This window comes from Zosterops lateralis, assembly GCF_965231275.1.
Source record: "Zosterops lateralis genome assembly, chromosome: 25".
NCBI classification, from domain to species: domain Eukaryota; kingdom Metazoa; phylum Chordata; class Aves; order Passeriformes; family Zosteropidae; genus Zosterops; species Zosterops lateralis.
The window spans coordinates 5,183,785-5,205,904 of NC_139785.1; the positions used below are offsets into that span (position 1 = coordinate 5,183,785).

A 22,120-nucleotide genomic window follows, 5' to 3' on the forward strand; every position below is an offset into this window, starting at 1 on the left:
GGATGGTTCAGAAGTTTAGTTTTACCAGAGGAGGTTTTTTCCAAGCTCCCACCTGATCCTTTTTGCTTATCAAACTGATATTTATCTCTTTTTCACCCATGAGGCTCATCACGAATGTGGAGAAGAGAGATCAGTCCCACACCAACCTGGATTTCCACAGAATCCCCAAATCTGGCCCCTTTGCTCATTTTGGTCCCTGTTTGAAACCAAAAGCTCAACTCCAAGCTCGAGCTGCAGCTCCAAACGTTTGCCATGGACATTCTGAGATGATTTTTTTGCCTCCTCCTGTTCCCATTGCAGATGGCCACAGACACCTTGTTCTCATGTGTTTTATGGCCAGGAGATAACCGTGTGTCCTGGAATTTGTGTGTCAGTACAAACGGGACCTCACACATCTCCATCCACCACTGGGGCTCCTAAACCTGGTGCAGCTACAGCACAAACCTACTCCAGCACCTGTCCCCGTGCCCTAAGGTAATTTATTACACATGTTTCATTTTGAGTTTTGTCATTTTGATCTCCATCTGTTGCAACGGAGATCTCTCCACACCCACAGTGCAGAGTGACTACAACAACTTTACTCCCCCTTGTATCCTGCCAATCCACTGCCCCGTAACCAGCTCAGCACAGGGATGATCCCAGGGAAGCAGCAGCAATCCCCGCGTGGAAAACCCCACCTGCGACTCCACCACCCAAACCAAAATCCCAATCTCCCTTTGCAGCATTTTGGGTGCCATCCAGCGTTCTGCACAGTGCAAAACTGCTTTCCAAAGGTCTGCTCGGGTTCCTGCTTTGCTCTGCTGCATCTTAAAAATGTGCCAATTAATCCCCCGTGGTGGCCTGGATTTCCAGAGGTGCCGATATCTCCTCAGAGCTCCGCTGAGGATCCTCAGGAATGACAGATGTTCAGCCACTGAGCAGGCAGAGTGCATTCCCCTCCTTTTATGTACTGCATATAACTGGGTTATCTAATCATGTAGGTATTGATTATTACTGTTATTACCTATTAAATAGCTATTTTCTGCTGTTGGGGTGAATATCACGTTTTATTGACCCGCGCCATAACTATTAACCACATCTAATATTTTTTTCCCGAGGACCAATAAATCCAGGCGTTCACAAAAAGACGTCGATAACACGTAATTTTTTCTTACACACATTCATTAGTGCAATTACCTCCCGCGTGAACCGCCAGGAGGTTTCCCCCTCACCCCTCCACTGAGAGAAAACTCTCTCAGGACACGTAGTCCCCAATCCAGATCCCAAATCCTGCTTTTCCTAAGGGGAAGCACCCAGCCTCTCCTCCCTGTGGATGTGCCTCTGGGTCAGATCCAGCTTTTCCATCACACACCAGCCCAGCCTGCCTCACTTTGGGAATTATCTGCATCCCAGCCACATCGAACGAGCGAATAATTCTTTCGGATGAGGAACTCTCTGTGCAGGATGTTGACACATGCTATTATTTTACATACCTATTTCAGCTTGTGTGCTTATTAGAATAAGGTCTTTATGCTAATTTGTAAATCAAATTCCCATAATTCTTGGCTTACTGATGCTAAAGGCCCGGCTAAATCTTCTATGACCTTTTAGCCTGGTTAATCCTTTTACGCGTGGCTGAGTGAAGAGTTTTCTTGTCCCTTCCACTCCCGAGTGCTGGGGGGAGATTTTTACCTCTTCCTTAAGAGATCCAGGTGGGCTGTGAGTCAGGGACACAGGGTAAATGTGAGGACAGCCCTTGCCTTTGAGCCAGGGAAAGGGGGAAGAGAAAACGCTGCTGCCTGGTCCCTGTGTGAGGATATTTCGGATTTTCCCTGCTGCTATTTAAAAACCACACAGAAGACACAGAGCAAACACAAAGAGAGCTCTGTTGCCAAATTGCCTCACACTTCCCGACGCCCGGGGCTATCCCAGCCCTCTGCAACCTCCCCTCTTTCCATTTCCATCCCCAGGCTGTGGCTGGACATTTCCTGACTCTGTCCTTCATTTGAGTGGATGCAATGGGTGCCTCCAGCTCCTTCCTTTATTACACACGTTTCATTTTGATTTGGAGTTCCTAAGGGGATGCAGCACCCAGGAAATGTCCCAGCCTCCCTCTCCAGCACCAGCACCCAGCAGCTCCTTGGTGTCCAACCACACTGGACATTCCAGGCCTCAGGGGGCTCCTCCCTCAACAACTCCCATTTTAGGGCCACCATTCCACAAATCCAACAAATCTACAAAATTTCTATTAAAAAAAAAAAAAAAATTCCTATACAAGACTTTGGAGGGCCCACAGATGTTTGCAGGGATGCAGGTGGTCAAAGGCTCCTGAATTATCCCACTTGAGGCTCCACTTTCCCTTCAAGCACACTCACAAACCACTTTTCTTATTGTTTGTTTGGCTGGAAGTAGGGAAAGGAGCTGGAGTGTGGCTGAACCGCTGCAGAGGGCAGCACACATCTCTGGAGATATTTGGAGGAGATTTGGGCAGAGCAGGGTTTTCCTGCATGACAATAATGTTCACGTTATCAAACACAAGCCAGCTTTACTTCTGGGCGCTAAATGAGGGAGAAAACTTATGAATTCCAAAAACTACTGTGATTATCAGAAGGATTCATGAAGCAGAAGCACATTGCTGCATACAGACCTAAGGATTACCTTGGGCTTGAATGAACTCAAATTCCTCAAAACTCCCTTTAAAAGTTTGTGCTAAAACACAAAATTATTTGTAGGGTGTGTTTACATTTTTTTTTTTATGACTCTTAAATAAAATTATGCAAGAAAAAAAAAACTCTCGAGGGGACTCCTTCCCTCCGACAATGCAGCAACTCCCAGCCCAAAAAAGCCCCATTTTTTTTCTGCTCTGTGCAATATTTCACCCAGATCCCCACAGCTCTGCCCGGGGTCCTCCCCAGACCTGGAGCAACGTGGCTCCCTCCTTTTCCTCACTCCAGGAGTGACTCAGGGACTTCTGGCACCCACATCAGGTTCCTGCAAGGCAGGGAATTGGGGGATTTTGGGTTTAGGGGAGGCAGCACATTCCTCCCCATTGCTCTGCTCCCCAGGAGAGTTATAAAAATAATAAATAAAGAAATAATAATAAAAAAAAACCAACTACTTTTTGATCTGGAGAAGGGAGGGGAAGCAGGAAGGATGGATGACCAGAGGCACGGAATAAACCTGCAAAGAAGCCAAGCCGGGAGCCCCAAAGTGAGCATTAAAAAAATAATAAAAAAATAACAAAATAATAAAACAAACGAAGCGCAAATTCTGCGCAGGAGGGAAAGGCGCAGCTTCATCCCTCTCTAGGGAAACCCCGACCCTTTCACAGCCCACCGGGGGTCCCTGCAGAGGTGACAGCCGGGGGGACCAGGGGAATACCGAGCTGGGAGCAGCACCAGCCCTGCGAGAAGGAGAGAGGCTGGAGGAGGAGGGAGGCGAAGAGGAGCGGTGCCTCGGCGTGTGATGTGCATGTTAAACAGCCTGTGCCGCTCCATCCGGCACGGGGGGCTCTCCCCTCCCTGCGGGAGAGGGCTCGGCTTGGGCAGCAGAGAGAAGTTTGTGGTGGGAGACACTCGAGCATCATCTCTGCCCACACCTGAGCCCCCAGCCCCAAACCGCCCGGGCTGCCAGAGCCCACCCCGAGGCTGAGATGCTTTGGGCATTCCCAGCCTTTCGGAGCGGCGCAGAGGTGGCTGGATCCGGCTGTGCGTTCACCCCCTTCCCGGGGCTCCTCCATCCTCTGGAGCGCCCAGGAACGCCTGAATCCCCCGCGGGGCGCACCCGCCTCGCCCGGGAACACTCGCACCGCCCCGGGGGTCCATCCCCGCTCCATGGAGCTCCTGCATCCCCTCCCGGGTGGGGATGGATCCATGTCCCCGGGAAGTGCCCGCAGCCCCCGCGGAGCCCCGGCAGCGGCCGCCCCCTGAGCGCATCCCGGGGCAGGATGCGGCTCCATCCTCTCCTCTCCTCTCCTCCCGTGGAGGGAACCCCGCTCCCACAGCCCCTCCAGATGGCTGCGAGGAGCCTAACGCGAGCTGACAGGCTCGGCGCTCCCGGCCAGATGGGGTTGGCTCCTTCCCCCCTCCTTTTCCCATCGCTTTTTTGCTCTTTTTTTTTTTTATTTTTTTTTTTTTTTTTTTTTTTTTTTTTTTTCTCCTCCAAGCCGCGTCCCCCCCGTGTTGGGGAGGCAGCCGTGCTGAGCTGATCCAGGACAGACCTAGTGAGGACTTCCCAACTCTCGGCTCGGCTGCACCGAGTTTTTGGGACGACCTTGCTGGAAAAGCAAAGGCGTGGGGAGGGGGGAGCACAGAGGAACCCCAAACCCCGCTGAATCCCCCCGTTTTCAGCCTGTTGGATCATTGACGCTGCCGGGATCCAGGGCGGGCAGAGTCCTTCTGCACCCGCAGGAATAACCAGGACGCCGGGGGAGAAGCGCGTCCCCCCCACCCCCGCCAGCGGGAATTCCTGCGCCGTTCCCGCATCATCCGCATCCCCCGCAACTTCACAGCGGGCTGGGCTGGGCAGCCTTTCCCAGCTCTGTCTCCGCTCTGGAGGGGATTGTCATCCCCCAGCCCCTTTGGAAGGCGCTGCTGTGGGACGGCGCATCCCCCGGGCTGCGTCCCCCGGCGGTCCCTACCTTGGGAGAGCAGCAGCGCGGCCATCCCGGCGAAGATCACCCAAGAGACGGGCTGCTGCATTTTGGCCTGGCCCATGATTTTCCTTCTCCTTCCCCACTCACTGCCGGGCGGGGAGAGGTTTAAAATCCAGCGTTTTTTTTTCCCGGAGCAAAGCGCAGGAAAAGGGGCGGGGGGGGAGAGGAAAAAAGGAAAGGGGGAAAATAATAAAAAAAAAAAAAAAAGGGAAAAAAGCACCGAAGGGTGGGGGAGGGGGAAAAAACCCAAAAGAAAAAAAAAAGGGGAGGGGAAGGGGGTCGGAAGGGGTTGCAGGTGCGAGGACAGGCGCTGCGTGCCCGCCGCTCCGGCCCGCACACGCCGCCCGGCTGCAACACGCCGCCGGCCGCGCACGCAGCCGCCCCCGCGCAGCACTCATTGGCTGCGGGGCCCCCCCGCGCCCGCACCCGCACCCTGCCGGCACCCGCACCCCCCAACCCGAGCGGCAGAGGCACCCCGAGCATCCCACCGGCACCCGCACCCCCCAACCCGAGCGGCAGAGACACCCCGAGCATCCCACCGGCACCCGCACCCCACTAATCCCAGCGGTAAAGGCACCCCGGGCATCCCACCGGCACCTGCACCCCACTAATCCCAGCGGCAAAGGCATCCCCAGCATCCCACCGGCATCTGGACCCTGCTAACCTCAGCAGCACCCGCACCCCCTAACCCGAGCGGCAAAGGCACCCTGAGCATCCCACTGGCATCTGGATCCCGCTAACCTCAGCAGCAAAGACACCCCGAGCATCCCACCACCACCTGCACCCCCTGACCCCAGTGGCAAAGGCATCCCGAGCATCCCACTGGCATCTGCACCCCACTAACGACAGCGGCACCCGAACCCCCTAACCCGAGCGGCAAAGACACCCCGGGCATCCCACCGGCACCCGCACCCTGCTAACCTCACCAGCATCTGCATCCCATAACCCCACCGGCACCCGCACCCCCTAACCTGAGCGGCAAAGGCACCCCCAGAACCCCACTGGCACCTGCACCCCACTAACCCCAGTGGCAAATGCACCCCGAACACCCCACCGGCATCTGCACCCCACTAACCCCACAGGCATCTGCATCCCCAACATCTGCACCCTGCTGACCCCACCAGCATCTGCACCTCTAAACTCCATCAGCATCTACACCCCCAACATCTGTACCCCCTGACCCCACCAGCATTTACACCCCGAGTACCCCACTGGGATCTACACCCCCTAACACCCCTGGCATTTACACCCCAAGCACCCCACTGGCATCTGCACACCTTAACCCCATCAGCATTTGCACCCCAAGCACCCCACTGTGATCTGCACCACTGACATCTGCACCCCCATAACCCCATGAGCATCTGGACCCCCAGCACCATCAGCACCCACAGTCTCCAACTTCCCCCTGGTATCCACACCCCCAAACTGCCCCCTCGGGCATCTGCAGCTCCCTAACCCCAACAGAATCTGCACCCACCCCACCCCCAGCACCCGCACCCCACTGAACTCATCCCTCAGCACCCACATCCCCCTCACTGTTGGCACCCACAGTCCCAAACTTCCCCCTGTTATCTGCACCCCCTCCACCTGAACCTGCATCCCCCCCAACTCTGGCATTATTAATATGTTTTGAAGGTGTCCTGTCACCAAATTTCCAGGCATCCATCATCTATACACCCTGGGCCTCCCCATTCCCCTAAATCCCCCAGGCATCTGCACCCAGGCATTTGCTCTAAAAGCAAATTTAATAAGGAAAAACTCTTCAGTTTTGGAGCAGAAATCTCCTTTTAGTCCAGATCAAGGGTTTTTTTCCATGCTGTAACCACTCATCTGATTCCTCACACCAAGCCCACCCCCTGCTCTGAGCAGGACCCTTGGACCCAGTTTAGGATTGAATTGTTACTTCAGCTCCTTGCCCATGCCAACTACTGGTGTCCATATTTCACAACACCAGAAATAAAATAAACTTTTCTCCAGTTCAGGATTCCCAAACCAAATACATCAGTGCATGCCACAACCCATGTCTGTGTGGGCGTGACACCCACATACCCACACAGAAAAGATCCTTGAAACAAAAGCCTTAAATTATTTCCACCCTTTGTCCAATAAAAAGAATATCTGAGGCTCTGAACCCCTGGAGACCCCTTTAGAACAACCTAAATAAAAACTATCACATTAAATATTATTTTCATAAGTGATAAGGATGTCTCATTTCATTGCTCGAGGTGACTCACAGCCCCTTCAAACAAAATTATACCCAGAAAAAAAAATGACAAAGAGGAAAAAAAAATATTAAAGATATCCTGGCTTTTTGTATTTATGCCTCCTCAGAGGCTTCCAAAAAATCTGAGCTGTTCACTTTGCAATTCAGAAGAAGACTTGGCTGCAAACTCTTGGAAATCCAGCTGTGTTCCTCTCTCTATCACCCAGAGTGACTCTGAGTCAGAGCCAGGCCGGTCACTGTGCTGCAGGGAGGTGACAAACACAAGTCCCTCTGCTCGAGCCCCATCCACAGGTCTGACAATGGTGCAAATATCAGGGAGGGATTGGCAGCTCGGGCTGGATGTTGCCACCAGCCCAGTTTGATGCCTGTATGTGCCTGCCACCAGCCAGCCAAAGGGTGACACTGTCCCCAGCCAAAGGACAACATTGTCCCCAGGCAAAGGGTGACACTGTCCCCAGCCAAAGGGCCACACTGTCCCCAGCCAAAGGGCCACACTGTACCCAACCAAAGGGTAACACTGTCCCCAGCCAAAGGGTGACACTGTCCCCAGCCAAAAGGCCATGCTGTCCCCAACCAAAGGGTGACACTGTCCCCAGCCAAAAGGCTGTGCTGTCCCCAGCCAAAGGGTGACACTGTCCTCAACCAGAGGGTCACACTGTCCCCAGCCAAAGGGTGACACTGTCCTCAACCAAAGGGTGACACTGTCCCCAACCACAGACAAGATCATTTCACCCATCCTTGGGTGCTCCCCACCTCCTCCTCTGCTGTGACCCATCAGTTCCCATGGGGGTTTGCCAAAAAGTGGCTGCAGACTGGTGCAGAGGGCTCTGAGCTCTCCGTCCTTTCCCCCTCCCAAGGCTTGGTTCAATCCACAGACCTCGAGGAGGTCCAGTGGATCCAGGGCTCTCCGCGTAGGAGAAGTTCAAAGATTCCCTCACAACTGCCATCAAGGACGGAGACCGAAGCTCCCCAAGGACTGAGACCCTTAAAATTCTATCCCAGGGACACTGGCCTGGCTGAATGTTTGCCAAGTGTTGCTGCAGGTGTGTTCACTGGACCAAGACTGGTTTCTCATAGGAACCAGTCCTGGAACAATGGGTCCTGCTCGCTGCTGGGACGGGCTTGTCCCATTGGGAACTGGCATGTCTGGACTTGTCCTCAATGGACTTTTCCATTGTCCTGTTCCCTGGACATACCGTCCTGTTCCCCCCTGGGTGAACCTTGAAAAGATTGTAAAGACCCCTGAGTTCACCAAAGACTTTGAGATCTCCCCACAGAAGAAGATGAATCTATTGGCCGGACCATGAGGATTTCATCTCTCTGTTGGTAGCTGTTACCCACCCTCTCTTTTTCTCTCTCTCTCTATCCTTTATTTCCTTTCTAATCTTTCTATCCCATTAGCTGTGGGCACTCAATAAAGGTGCATTTGTTTTGATTAATGCTGAAATCTCCTCTGTGTTGTTTTTTGCACTCTGAGGCCAGTTAATGAACCATCACGACCCTGGCTTGCATTAGCGGGTAGTGACACTCCACCAGCACTCCTGGTGCCCCCAGGAGCACCCACACCCTGCCAGGGCCTCCACCACCTCCCAGCTCATTAGGACAGGGAGAGCTCATTAGCACAGTCGCACTGATGACCCAGTCCTGGTGCAGGATACTCCTCCAGAAGCAAATACAAGGGATGGAGGATTTAACCTTGTCGTGATGTCAGGGCTTGGAGTGCACAAACCCACTGCTGCCCCAGCGACCTCCAGCTGATGGAAAACCCTTGGAGAGGGGAAAAGATTCCCAACCCCATCCCATCTCAACCTCTCCTCTGCTTCCCCACCATCCCACCAACATAAATTCCCTACAATAAGGCTCCACACAGCAATTTTTACCACCCTTGGCAAGGCTCCTTTGACCCCAGCGTGGCGAGCCGGTGACTGCGCTGGGAGCAGCTGGAAGTGGTCGATTAGGTCTGTCTGGTTTATTACCAACACATTATGCTTTAAAAAAAAAAAAAACACAACTTCCCTGCCTATTTGCCTAAGCAGGGAGAGCAGTTTCTAAGTCAGCCCTACGCAGTGGCTGCTCTTCCTACAGATTTGCTCCATGCATTATTAATCCACACAGCGCTCGTTCCGAGCACGGATATTTACCCGATGCACCAGAACAGCTCTTAAGGAGCCTTTGGCTTGTGGCTTTGTGGAACATCAACTTTTCATGTTGAACAGCAGGTGATGTTCAACAGAACGCCTGGCAATAAGGGCCTAATATCTCCATTACACTCGTCCATATCTGTGTGCTGGGCTGATAGGAACACGCAGATAGCAGGGCTGCACTCCTGAGATAGGAATGGGGGGGACGAGTTATTCATTGGAAATCATATATAAATATATATTTATACCTGGTGTTAACCAGGGACACCATCCCTCTGTGTGTATCCAGATGCAGAAGGCACCTTTTGGCAAAAATTCCTGCAAAATTTCTATGAAATTCAATTTTTTTTTCTGCCCTTAAATCTGAATAAAAGCCCAAAAACACAACACCTTGACTAAAAGTCTGCAGGGAGAAAGAAAAAAAAAAAAAAAAAAAAAAAGAAAAAAGTGCTGTGCTGCTTTGCGAGGAAACCTCTAACTGGCTCTAAAAGGAGCGCTGTGACCTTGCTGAACAGCACTGCATAATTTTTAATAGACATTTTTTTGCTGGAACTGACATACTCCCAGGCGTGGTTTTATTTCGCTAACATTTTTTTTTCCAGAGGGAAATGCCATGTTTCATTGGATTTTTTTTCATCATGCCTCCATATACATCCCTATAATTACTGTATGCATTACAATAGCATTGGCATGCCTTTGATAAGATCCCAGCTCCATTATGTTCCACTCCGTGTGTACACCCGGTAAAAAACAGTCCCTCCCTTGAGCTCTTCAAGTCAAAATAGAGAAAGCAGAGGAAGGTGTTGAGACAAGAGCAAATTTCTTCTCATTTTTAGGGCTGGAAAAATAAGGCTTGGGAAGGCTAAGCCACCACATGAGGCCAGGGAGGGAATTTCCAGCTGTGTCATGAAAATATTCCCGATTTTAAGGCTTGCAGGGCTCACCTGCTTCACCTTCCAGCATTTCCCTATCCAAAATCACTTTTTCTCGTGGCTCACCAACACAAGGGGAGAGTTTAGACAACACTCCTACCACCCTGCCAAAAAACACAAAAAACACCAGCGATGAATTACGTACAAAAATGACCCTTTTATTTATTTTATTTTTTTTTTCTTTTTTTTCCTGACAAGGGGGAGAATTTGTCAAGCTCTGCACATAACCCGGCCCACTTTTCCACACAAAGGCATTCCAGCCCCCGTGGCCCGGCCTGCAGGGGACACAGGGAGCCAGACAGAGTCGAGCCCACGGGTGCCCAACTCTGCTCCTTTAATTACACCTCCTACGGGTGAGAAAGATAAGCCCAAACGGAGCAGCTGCGTGAAGGGAGGAAGCCCGTAAGTTATTCATAAGTTCAGGCTCAAGCTCCTCTCCTGCTTTCACTCCATGACACCTTCAAAACATATTATTCATCTATTTTTTTTTTTTTTTTTTCCCCTCCTCTGGGAAGGGAGATGGTAATTGTAGTAAATATATCACTGCCAAGTCATCCTCGCAGCCTCCGAGGCTGCACGGCGAGAGGGGTTGGGATCTGAGGCAGCAGATTTGGGATGCCTGGGATGCGTGAAGGACATCCTCAGGCTGCTGAGCGCTGGGGGAGAACCTCCATCCACCCCCACCCACCTCCACCAGCCCATCCTTTGGGATAAAACAGCCCCACAGTGCCCACTGAGCACCTGCAAGTTGTTGGTAAGACTTTTTCCACATCCAGCCCAACAGAGCTCAGGTTGGGACACAAACTCCCTCAGGATGCTGCACCTCATTTTCATCCCATCCTGATGCCATTTGGGTCATTTTTTTTTTAATTTTTTGGTTTTTTTCTGGCTCACAAATAATAATAATAATTTAAAAAAAGCCACTCTCACCAGCATCCCTGCCTACAGAGAGCCTTTGGAAACAAGAGCCACAGCTCAGAGGTTTTGTTTGCCCTCTCAAGGCTGTTCCAGACAGAATAATGCTCCTGCCAAGTGAAGCAGCTCTCCTTGAGCTCGAGAGGTTAGTTTTTCTGAATGCAGCGACACGGATCCTCGTCTCAGCCCCATAGCACAGAGGATTTGTTGTATTCCAGTGCAAAAAATAACCCTGAAAGCAACATCTATGGCCCCACCAGGGAGGGGAGGGCCCCGGCATCGGCACAAGGCGCCTGGGAGGAGAGAGAGACACGGGGCATGGATTTTATTTGTCCTCGATTCCCAGGGAGGTCATTTACTGCAGTGCCCCTGGCACTTCCCCAGCCCTTTCTAGCACATTTGATTCTTGTGAGTTTTCTTAATCTCATCTCCTTCATTGGTTATTGCACTTTCAGTGCTGAACTCAGCAAGATCGCTTGTGTTTAGAGAAAGATTAGCGCTGAGTACATTAAACACGGTAATGCCATGTACTGTAGGGCACCAGGTCACTGCCCCTGCTCCCAGTGCCCACAGCACTTTCCCAAATCCCTCAGCCTCTGCCTGAGGCTGCTTTTAGCTACATCCTGAAGCTCCTCTGGCGTCCCAACACCTTGCAAGGAAGATAAAAATCCCAGCTGCTCCAGCACTGAGCACACCTTGTTTCCCATTCAAACTGAACCTGGAGTTGGGTTGGATGGGATCACCCCACCCAAGTTGGGATATGAAGAAGCAGAAAGAAAGGGTGGATGGAGAAGGGCCTGGATAAACCAGGCCAAGTGCCCACCTGGACACAGCACTGTGCAAGAGCCACCCAGAACCCTCCCAGGCTGAATATTCCCAAACATCTCAAATCTGCTGAGAGGGAGCAGTGACCTGCATCCCTGCAGGAAGGTGATGCCCAAAGTGCTCTGCCCTTACCCAGTGCACAAGGATGGGGCATCTGTGTCACCTGGGGAAATGTCATTCTCTAGGGAATTTTATTCTCTACATAAAATTCCCGATTTCAAGCAACACAAAAGCAAATCAAGGCAGTAAGAGCCTCTGGAGAGGTGCTCAGTGGCCATGCTCTGCTTGGTCCCACAATTCAATCAATCCCTTCCCCCAAACAAACCATTGTTCTCTGTATTCCAGAGCCACTGCAGGGCTGCTCCCCATCACCCACCCTCTGGAGCTGGTGCTGCCATCAGTCCCCATCCCAACCGGACTCTTATCGGGGCTCACCGCCTCCTCTCCCTGCTTTCCAGCTGATTAAAACTCTGTTTACCTTCGGATTACAAGGAGGCAACAAGTCCACGTGGGAAGAGGCACCGTTGCATGGGCAAAGATTCTGCAAACAGATGGCTCGAGGAGATAGAGGCTGTTTGCTGCCTGTGAGTGCTGCTGGGCTCGAGGGTGACACAGCCCTGGCACATCCCACCTCCCCTTCCCTTCTCTTTTGTTCCCCCCTCAAGCTCCCTCTCTGACCTGGGGAGTGAAGACAAAGACTCAATCAGCTGCCCAGGTCTGTCCTGGGAGGTGTTGGAAGAGAGACTCGCCCTCAAATTTTTCATTTCTAACCATCTTTTCCAAATGGGATAATTCCCATATCTCACTCCAAATGGGATAATAAATTTTGGGGGGGAAAACTCTTGCACAGCTCTTTTCCAGCTCCTCTGGAGCTTGAGGTCCCACTGAGGTGGCTCAGCAGTGACCCACCACACCAGCTGGGCTTGAGGCAATAAAGAAACCTGCAGCCACCTTGATGCCTCAGACAATCCCACCTGGAGAGAGCCCTTCAGGAGCTGGGAACAAGACAGAAACCCTCCAGATGTCATTTATTGATGAATATTCTCAGCTCTGGAAGGTGCAGCAGTGGCATAATCCCCACCTTCCCTTCCCTTCCCTTCCCTTCCCTTCCCTTCCCTTCCCTTCCCTTCCCTTCCCTTCCCTTCCCTTCCCTTCCCTTCCCTTCCCTTCCCTTCCCTTCCCTTCCCTTCCCTTCCCTTCCCTTCCCTTCCCTTCCCTTTTGTTCCCCCCTCAAGTTCCCTCTCTGACCTGGGGAGTGAAGACAAAGACTCAACCAGCTGCCCAAGTCTGTCCTGGGAGGTGTTGGAAGAGAGAGTTGCCCTCAAATTTTTGCATTTTTAACCATCTCTTCCAAATGGGATAATTCTCATCTCTTACTCCAAATGGGATAATAAATTCTGGGGGGAAACTCTTGCACAGCTCTTTTCCTCCTCTGGAGCTTGAGGTCCCACTGAGGTGGACCCACCACACCAGCTGGGCTTGTGGCAATAAAGAAACCTCGATGCCTCAGATGATCCCACCTTGACAGAGCCCTTCAGGAGCTGGAAACAAGACAGAAACCCTCCAGATGTCATTTATTGATGAATATTCTCAGCTCTGGAAGGTGCAGCAGTGGCAGCACCTTTGCTGCAGTGCTCAAAGGCACCCAGCACCTGCTCTGTTCCCCAGAGCTGGAGCTACACCTCGGAATTCAGCCCAGCCTCCCGTCAGCAGTCGACCCCTGGCAGGTCTCAAACACCACATCCTTTGTACTCCAGATGAAGGGGAAAAATAAACATGCACGTTACAAAACACTGGCTGTGATGAAAGCACCGTTTGAGACCCCGCAGACTGTCTAGGGAATTTTTTTTCCCATCTAATTCACATCTCCCACTCTCCATCTGCCCAAAAGAAAAAGCCAGGTGAAGCAGCCCTGGGAGGAAGGGGATTTATATTCCCCAAATAACCCTGATTTGCAATTTCAGTTTCTCCTGCTCATCCTGCCACCCCAAACTAATTGCGCTCCCCACATCCTCCTCCTCCTTTTCCCCCATCCCAAGCTTTAAAAGCCTGTGGTGTTATACAGCAGGCTCAAAGCACGTTCAAGATTAGTCCTGCAACCTGCCTGGCACAGCTAGAAAATTGGATGTGGTAGGAAAAAAAAAAAAAAAAAAAAAAAAAAAAAAACAGAGAAAAGGGGGAAAAAAAAGGGGAAAAAAAAAACAGCCAACAGAAAAAAAGGAAGAGTCAGCTCTTGTCAGGAATGTGGTAGTACAAGGAAGTAATTTTTCTCTCCCCATTTCAGCTGGACGTTGCTGTTTATGTCTGCTGCATCCTTTCTTCTCTGCCGTGCAGCTGTAGCACTGGGAAATTGGAGAGGGGAGGCATGGTGGCGAAGGCAATAGCAATTGAAATTGGATCCTATTGAATTTTCAATAGGACACCAAAATATATACATATTTCAGCCCGGGATTGCACGGACGTGTAAGTCAACAGTGGAATCTGTGAATGGTCGTTTGGAATAATTACAGTGGGGGGAAATCATCAGAATAATGAGCAGTTGCTCCCAGAATGTTCAGGGAAATGAAATGCCGACTGCTGTTTATTAAACAGGGCTTTATTTCCAGTTTAGGGTGTTTGGGATGGAATTAGATGGCAAACACAGAGCGTCACTGAACGACTGGAAAAGCCTGGGGTCACTGACGCTGCTCAAACCGCCTCATTCATTCCCTCCACTCCTTCCCTCTTTCTGCCTTTCCTTGTGTTTTTCCTTCCCCTTCCATTCCCTCTCAGCCACAGCAGCCTCTGGAAGGGGCTGTCAGGCAGCTCTGATGCCACAGGAGGAAGAAAGTTGGTTCCTGCCCTCCAACCCCACATGGACTCCAAGGGACACCAGAGCATCCAGCAGGAACAAAAGACAGGGAGGTGGGATGGAGCTGAGGTGGCAGGAACCAGAGGGTCACCCCTCAGCAGCTGGAATTTTCAAAAGCTTTGAAGTTTTGGGTTGGTTTTTTGTTTGGTTTTATTTTTTTTCCCACCAATATCTTCAGAAAGATGCCACGCCTCCAACACTGCCTGGCACACATTTAACTCACATTTAACTCACATTTAACTTATTGTTTTCTTTAACAAGACCAGAAAAAAAAAAAAAAAAAGCCTCTGCAGCACAGCAGAGTCCAAGCTCAACTGCCAGCTTTGAAATATCTACTTGAAAAATTAGCAGGAAGAGCACACGCTTACATGAAAACCAGGTAGATTCTGAAAACTTGCATTTGGGGAGAAATATTAAATGTGTCACCTAATGGACATTTTGTGACACAGGTCCCAGCTTTGTGAAATAGAAAATAAAGGCTCAAAAAAGTCATGGGAAATGCAGAATCCAGAACACTCTGGGGGTTGTTCTTGCTGTTCCCACATCCCAGAAGGGATTTTAGTGAGGATGTTGCATTTGGATCCCGATGGAGTGCAGAGGGAAGTGAAAAGAGGAGCAGGAACCCACTGGGGATGGGAGATGAGGAGCACTAAGTTCTCATAATTCTCCCCCTCCTCCCAACTCTTCCCCAGCTGCTCCTGCCTCCTCCCAGCAGCCGGATCCACTGAGGAAGGAGAGATGAAGTTTTAAGGAAATGGAAGTGCCTGTGTGTATATGCACATGATTTAGACATCTCAAAAGATTTCACACTGTATTTCACATAATTCACATTTCTAAGCTTCTCCCTTTGCAATGCAGGAGGTGAGCATAAATGAGACAGGTCAAAAGCCTTATAAGCTTTCAAACATCCCCAGGTTTTCAAAATCATATTTAAAATCTTCCAGTTCTGGATGGAACAGGGCTGACTAATGCCAGCCAGATGAAACCAGGCTCCCAAAAAACTCACTCTGAGGGCACTTCACACCTCACAGCCACAGGATAAACCACCCTCAGTGCTTGACAAGTGCTCTGTGCCCTCCAGGCACACACCATCCTGCAATCAGAAAACCTCAAACCTGGAGAAAAGCAAAAATAAGGTACCTCGGGGATGTCTTCTCCTCCAGCATGGCCAGGAGAGTTGGTGTGGCCTCAAATCAGCCTGGAACGAGAAGAAGATGTTCATCCCATGCAAAATGCAGAGAATTTTACTGTTTCTTGCTATTTTAGTCACTGGGGGAACCAATAAAACCATGTTGAATGTTTTTTTTTACGTGCATAACAGTGGCCTAAGGATTCACACAGGAACTTTCCTTGTTGCACAGAATCCAGAGCTGGAAAATTCAAGCAGCTCCAGAGTAATTTTGGGGCTTGTCTGATTTGGGGGTAACACTGAGCACCCTCAGCTCACACCAGGATTTGTCCACAGGGATGCAGGAGAAGTGCCTGGCTCAAGACATGAACAGAGCAGGGAATTCCTGGCTGTGCCCCAGGAAAAATGGGGCCCAAAACAATTAGTTCCATTGGGAAAAAAATAAAAAATCTGAGTGATTTTAAATGTACAGACTATAAAATAACACCAGAGATCACGGAGAGCTCTGCCACATCCCTCCATCCTAACTCACAATATCTCTTCCCACTCTGCAATTCACGGGCCTTTGTTTCTCTGCACCACCTCTGCTCTGCAGCAAAGCCAACTTCCAGCACAGGGAGAAAAAAAAAAAAAAAAACTTTAAAAAAATCCCCTACAACAAAGCAAGGATCCAACACCATAAAAATAAATTAAAACCCCTAGAGGACACTGAAGAGAGTTGTGGCTTCTTTTACTGCGTTTTCCAAGGTGCTGTTTAAACACAGACAGGGGAAGGTGCATAAATACATCAGCTCAGCCCTCTGGCCTGCAGAAGCGTTGGCAGAGCACAGAGAGCACAGGCAGCTGGGATAATTATATTTTTTGTCTCCCTCCAGCCAGCACAGCCACGGCCTCGCCCAGGATCTGCTCCCAGACAGCTCCACACAAAGGGGATCTCAGCACTGACCTGCTCCATGCTGAGAAATAACTGATGATATCAAATTGCCTCCCCAGACCATCCACTCCTGTGCAAAAAAGGGTCAGAATTGAGTTATCCTGCCCCTCTCAGCTCCAAGGTGTGGGTTTGTATCCCGTTCCAAGCCTCTCCATGGGCAGGGACACCTTGCACTAGGCCAGGCAGCTCAGAGCCACACCAGCCTTGAGCAGCTCCAGGGATGGGGCAGCCGCAGATTCTCAGTTGTGCCAGAGCCTGATAATGGGATTATTATTATGATCATGGGATAATCGTCACCCCCAAAGGGAAGAATTGCTCCCTGATATCCATCTAACCTGCCCTCTGCAGTGGGAAGCTCTTCCCCTTATCCTGGCACTCCAGACCTGTGTCCAAAGTTCCCCTTCAGCTCTCCAGGAGCCCCTTTAGGCACTGGAAGGAGCAACACAGAATCCCAGAATGGTTTGGGTTGGAAAGGACCTTAAAGCTCATCTCATTCCACCCCTGTCATGGGCAGGGACAGATTCCACTGTCCCAGGGTGCTCCAAGCCCTGACAGATCAGCAAGACACTGGAGCCAGCCTACAGGAGGTTACATTAAAAAAGCCTTTCTGAGCCCCACAGTGCTGACAGAGCAGCACAGCTCGATGAGGAGAATCACAGAATCCCAGAAGGGTTTGGGTTGGAAAGGACCTTAAAGCTCATCCAGTCCCAACCCCTGCCATGGGCAGGGACATCTTCCACTGTCCCAGGCTGCTCCAAGCCCTGCCCAACCTGCCCTTGGACACTGCCAGGGATCCAGGGGCAGCCACAGCAGCTCTGGGCACCCTGTGCCAGGGCCTCCCCACCCTCACAGCCAGGAATTTTTTCCCCAATATCCCATCTAACCCCATCCCCTGTCAGTCCAAAGCCATTCCCCTTTGTCCAATCTCGTCACCAAAATAACCTCCAAAAAATCATCCCACTCACAGCACGATGAGTTTGGGCAGAGCCTCCTCCTGTCCCCCAGCTCAGCCTGGTGGAAAGGGGCTCGCAGAGATTGCTGGCACACTCTGCAGAGCACAGGGGGAGGATCACCCAGGGCTGCCCTGATGCTGCCCGTGACCGCAGCCTCCCCTCCTTCCCCGAGCCCTCCTAATGCGATAACACTCAGCATAATAAATATTGTTAAAAGCAAAAGTCTCTCCGGAGACTTCGGGTCTCGGGCGCAGGTGTTCAGGCCGTGGTAATTGGGTGAGTCATTCATTAAAGGAAATGCAATTTAAAATCTATTACATTCTTTAAAACACAAAGCTTTTGATTTGTCCCACCCATTTCTGGCCCGAGCCCAGCTGTATCCGGGGCTCTCCTCTGTTCATCAGGGCTATTTCTGCAGTGGAGCAGCACCACACAAACCTCACCCTCTCCCATCCCCTGAATCCTGTTGGCTTGGGAAAATCAGTTTTTCAAAGCCCTTTTAATTCCTCATTTTTATTTAATAACCAAAGAGGGGAAGTTGGAGAACCCTGGAAGGTAAAAGGGAATACATCACCCCAGTCTGTGAGGATAAATTGGATGATAAAACACAGCTCAGCTGAAGGACACAGGGAAACTCCTCAGTCTTGGGGTGGGGAGAGAAAGGAGTTTGATCAAAGAAAATGCCAGGTGATTTCTCCCAGCAGGGGAAAGACACTGCAATAACCAACAACCAAAAAGTTAAAGACAGCCAAATTAAATACAGCACAAATGTTTAGCAGCAAAGGTGATTAACCTTTAAAAGCCACCACCAATGGCAGCCCTGGGTTCAGCATCTCCCGAGATCCTTAAATCAACCCTGAACACCTTTTCAGAAGATTTATGTTCGACAAACACCAAATCCCAGGCTCAGGGAAGAGGTATCTAATGACTTTCCAGGGCCTGTTTATGTGATCTAAAAGTCCCCTCTGGCCCTAAATTCATTGCAGTCCTGCAGCTGATCCTCAGCTGGTCTTGGGAAGCAAAACCCTGCCTGGCCGACCCTGAAATCAACACCCAAAGTTGGTCATTGAAGTCACCACAATCACCTGAAATTCAAGTTAAACCAAATAGGAGAAAAGTTCAATCAAACCTTCTCCCTCTGCCCTATCCTTCTGTGCAACTGCTGGTGAATTTGGGGGAGAATAAAGCACAAAACGGTGTCTGGACACATTATCCTTATTATTCTACTCAGAATATATTGAATTTGAGAATATAATATTGAGATAATAATAATAATAATAATAATGAGACCAGAACAAGTTTCTAGGTCCAATTTTTCAAATCCAGACAAGAAACAAGTTGACCCAAGCAGCTGCCCTGGGCTGCAGGTACCCAAACACTGTTGACAATGAGTGGCTCAGTGCCATTGGTGAGGAAGGGACCAGGACAGGTTGTCCTGCTCCTTGTGCAGAACAAGCAGTGACAGAAAAACCACTTTAGAGCGTTGTGATTGCAATGGCAGTGCGAGTTCTGTGTACACAGATCTACTGGCAGAGGGAAAAAATCACACTTCCAGCCAGCAATATTAGAGTGGCAAACATTCCCCGTGCCAAGGTCTGCTGTGGCTCCTTCTCTCTGCCTTCTCTTTCCAACAGGATGCCCTTCATTTGTTCTTGCCCCGAGCTCAGCCATCCCCAGGAGTCACTGGAGCTTTCTGGAGCTCACCTTGTGGTCATTGTGCACCATCCCAAAATCCCCCAGGGCTCTTGCACAGCCTAAAGACACGACTGTGCAGGGGGAGGATGGTGCCGTGGGCTCACAGAGCTGTCCCAAACACCCAAATTCAGCACGAGCACAGCACGTGGGTCTCACCTGAGTGTTAAACCACCACATGCAGAGCCCAGGAAGCAGCACCTGACTCTGGCCTGCTTGGAGCAGCTTCCCAGCACTTTTCTGGCTCTGGAAAAACCCAGTGAGGATTTGGCTGCTACAACACACTGTGAGGGAGCAGGGGAGAAACCCACACATCTCCTTGTCCTCCTTTTCTCTGTCCAGCCCTAGAGCAAAAAGGACAAGATGCCCTTGTGAAGAAACAAAATCCCAGCGTGGAAAATCCCCCAGGGAGCTTGGCAGGGATTTCCCAGGAGGAGGAAAGGGAGCTGAGAGCTGGAGCTGCTCACCAGCCTCCTGCAGAATGTACCGAAGGGGTAAATTAAATTCATTCATCTCATCCCAACTCACAGTGGCAGCGTTTTCACCCAACACACACGTTTCTGACAATCAGCTTAATTTACTTCAATAATAAATGAAAAAGGGAAGTTTTCCTTTAGAACAGAAATCAGGACCGAGTGCCACGGCGCTTTTTGTGTGGATTTTTTTTTGGTGTGTTTTTCTTTTTTTAAAGCAAACTATTCAACTCGTTCTCTTTAAATAAAATGATTCCTTTATCTATTATTCATTTGAAATACAGAAGGAGGACACAAGAGACTGGAAGCGCATGGTTTGTTTCTGACACCTCTGGAATAGATTTTAGGAAGACAAAATGCACAGAGCTTAGGGGTTTGGTAGTTAGGAGCCCAAAACTTCCATTTCCTCTGGTTTATGATTTTATAATGTTGCACATCACTCTGGCTGCCTCCATGCAAATCTTTGCTGGTTATACCTGTGTTATTTTCTTGGTGGGATTGCTCAAGACCAGCAGGTTTTGTCCTGTGCCCTCACCCGTGTGAGATGCAGCTACACAGATTTATTCCAAACTGTGACAGCTAAAAAAACTCCAGTTTTAGTCAGGATATTCCTTAGGGAAACACCCCTTGGGATGAAGCTCCTGAAATGTTGGTTATCCCCCTTTTTCAGGTGTTGCCTTGCAGGTCCCCAGAGCAGCTGCAGAGTGTCACCCCTGACTTTCTTGCTTTCAAGTGTTTGAACCTTTGCAGCCTGATTCTCACACTGCTTCATGTAAACAATATCGTGTTCTTAGAATTTATCTGTATGTTTTGCATAGTTGTTCTCTGAGAATGAATTTGACTGGTGGTCACGGTGACCAATGGAGTCAGGAGGTTGTGACCTCCTTGGGCCAATCTAAGCCTTCTATACAAAGTGTATATAAATTATTAAAGTCAAATAATAAAAAGCCTTCCATGTTTGACCCTGTTGCTGCCTGCTGTCCTCTGGGAGGATCCACACCCACGTCACAACGTGTTGCCCCTTGTTGTGGTTTGAAAGCAAAACGAATGAGAGGCTCCAAGTCAGAAATATAATTTAATAAGAAGAAAGGTAAAAAGGTAAAAATAAAATAAAATCAATGCAATAACACAAAGGAGCACTGCCAGAGTCAGAACACACCCTGAGCAGGGTGGGGGGAGCAGTCCAGGTGAGGGGCTCTTCCTGAAGCAGTGATCCCACAGAAAGGTCTGGGAGCTCTGCTCCTCTGGGAATCCAGTGGCTCAGGGCTGCTTGTCCTGTCCCAAATCCCAGATTCTCTCCAGGTGGGAATGCTTGGCTCCTCCCCCTGGGCATTGGGAGCATCTCCCAATGGGATGAGGAGTCGTGCAGTGGCTCCTTGATGGCCCATTAAACAGAGAGAGCTCCTGGAGGGAGTTCCCTGTGAGTCCTGGGCAAGGCATTGATGGGCCATGAGCAGAAGAGGCAGGGGACTTGGGAAAACACTGCCCCACCTGGTTTCAACAGTTCATGAAGATGGTGATAGAATAAATACTTTGTGTACATCCTACACTGCAACCCAGGACACCCCTCTAAGAGCAGAAGGAACAGCAGAGGTGTCTCCTTCCCATCCCAACAGGCAGGATTCACCTTCATCCCTCTCCATACACTTTTAATATAAATACATGAGATGTGCTCAGGGTTCTATCAATGGAGAGAGAGACCAGCACCTCCAGAGGGCAATCCATCCAGGCAGCCTGTCTGGGAGGAGATAAATGGCCTCTGGGGGTGCCCATTTCTCTCCACCGACTCGGAGGGAGCCCAAGGCGACAAACCCCCAACGTTGACATCCAACTTTGAGACAGTCAAGTCAGAGCAGATTAATCCGACCCATTACTGGGGCCTTTAATTTTTGGCTGCCTTGATTTACAAGTGCTTGCTCAGCACGTTGAGTCCCAATGTCACAACAGGGAGTGGGGGATGCCCAAAAGAGTTTTTTGTCCTCTTCCCACCTTGGATGTGACCATCTGTACTCTGCCACACACCTCACGGTATTAAATGCAGATAAAATAAGGATTATTCTCGCCGCAAACTTTCTCCTGGAACTCGAAAAAGTGAAAAATGTTCAATTAAGGTGCATTGTTACCAGAGTTTGTAACACACTTGGAGACGACAAGCTCTTTTTAAAGGAAGAATGTATCATTATCCTCATCTTGTAGGTGGGGAAGTGGCTGAGTCATGAATAAAACACAGCTTTGGAGCCATAATCCACAGTTCTGTCCCTAAGAGAGCCAAGGGCATCCTGGGCTCACCCCCCAGCGTGGGCAGGACATGGAGGGGGAATTCTGCCCCTCTGCTCTGCTGAGACCCCCCTGCAGGGCTGAGCCCAGGGAGGACCTGGAGCTGCTGGAGCCAGTCCACAGGAGTCATGGAGATGCTCC

At 50.2% G+C, this 22,120-nt stretch overlaps 1 protein-coding gene across 1 annotated transcript in view; it reads right to left on the minus strand.

The window, feature by feature from the left end:
* LOC310919047 (protein CEPU-1) overlaps positions 1 to 5,324 on the minus strand; it is a 365,748-nt gene extending 360,424 nt beyond the window's left edge. The window contains exons 1-2 of the mRNA XM_083878178.1: positions 5,242 to 5,324; positions 4,619 to 5,188 (exon numbers count right to left, since the gene is read on the minus strand). Coding sequence (XP_083734304.1) covers positions 4,619 to 4,694 — 76 coding nt within the window. The 5' untranslated portion in view covers positions 4,695 to 5,188; positions 5,242 to 5,324. The remainder of the gene's footprint in view (positions 1 to 4,618; positions 5,189 to 5,241) is intronic.
* Positions 5,325 to 22,120: the final 16,796 nt, after the last annotated feature.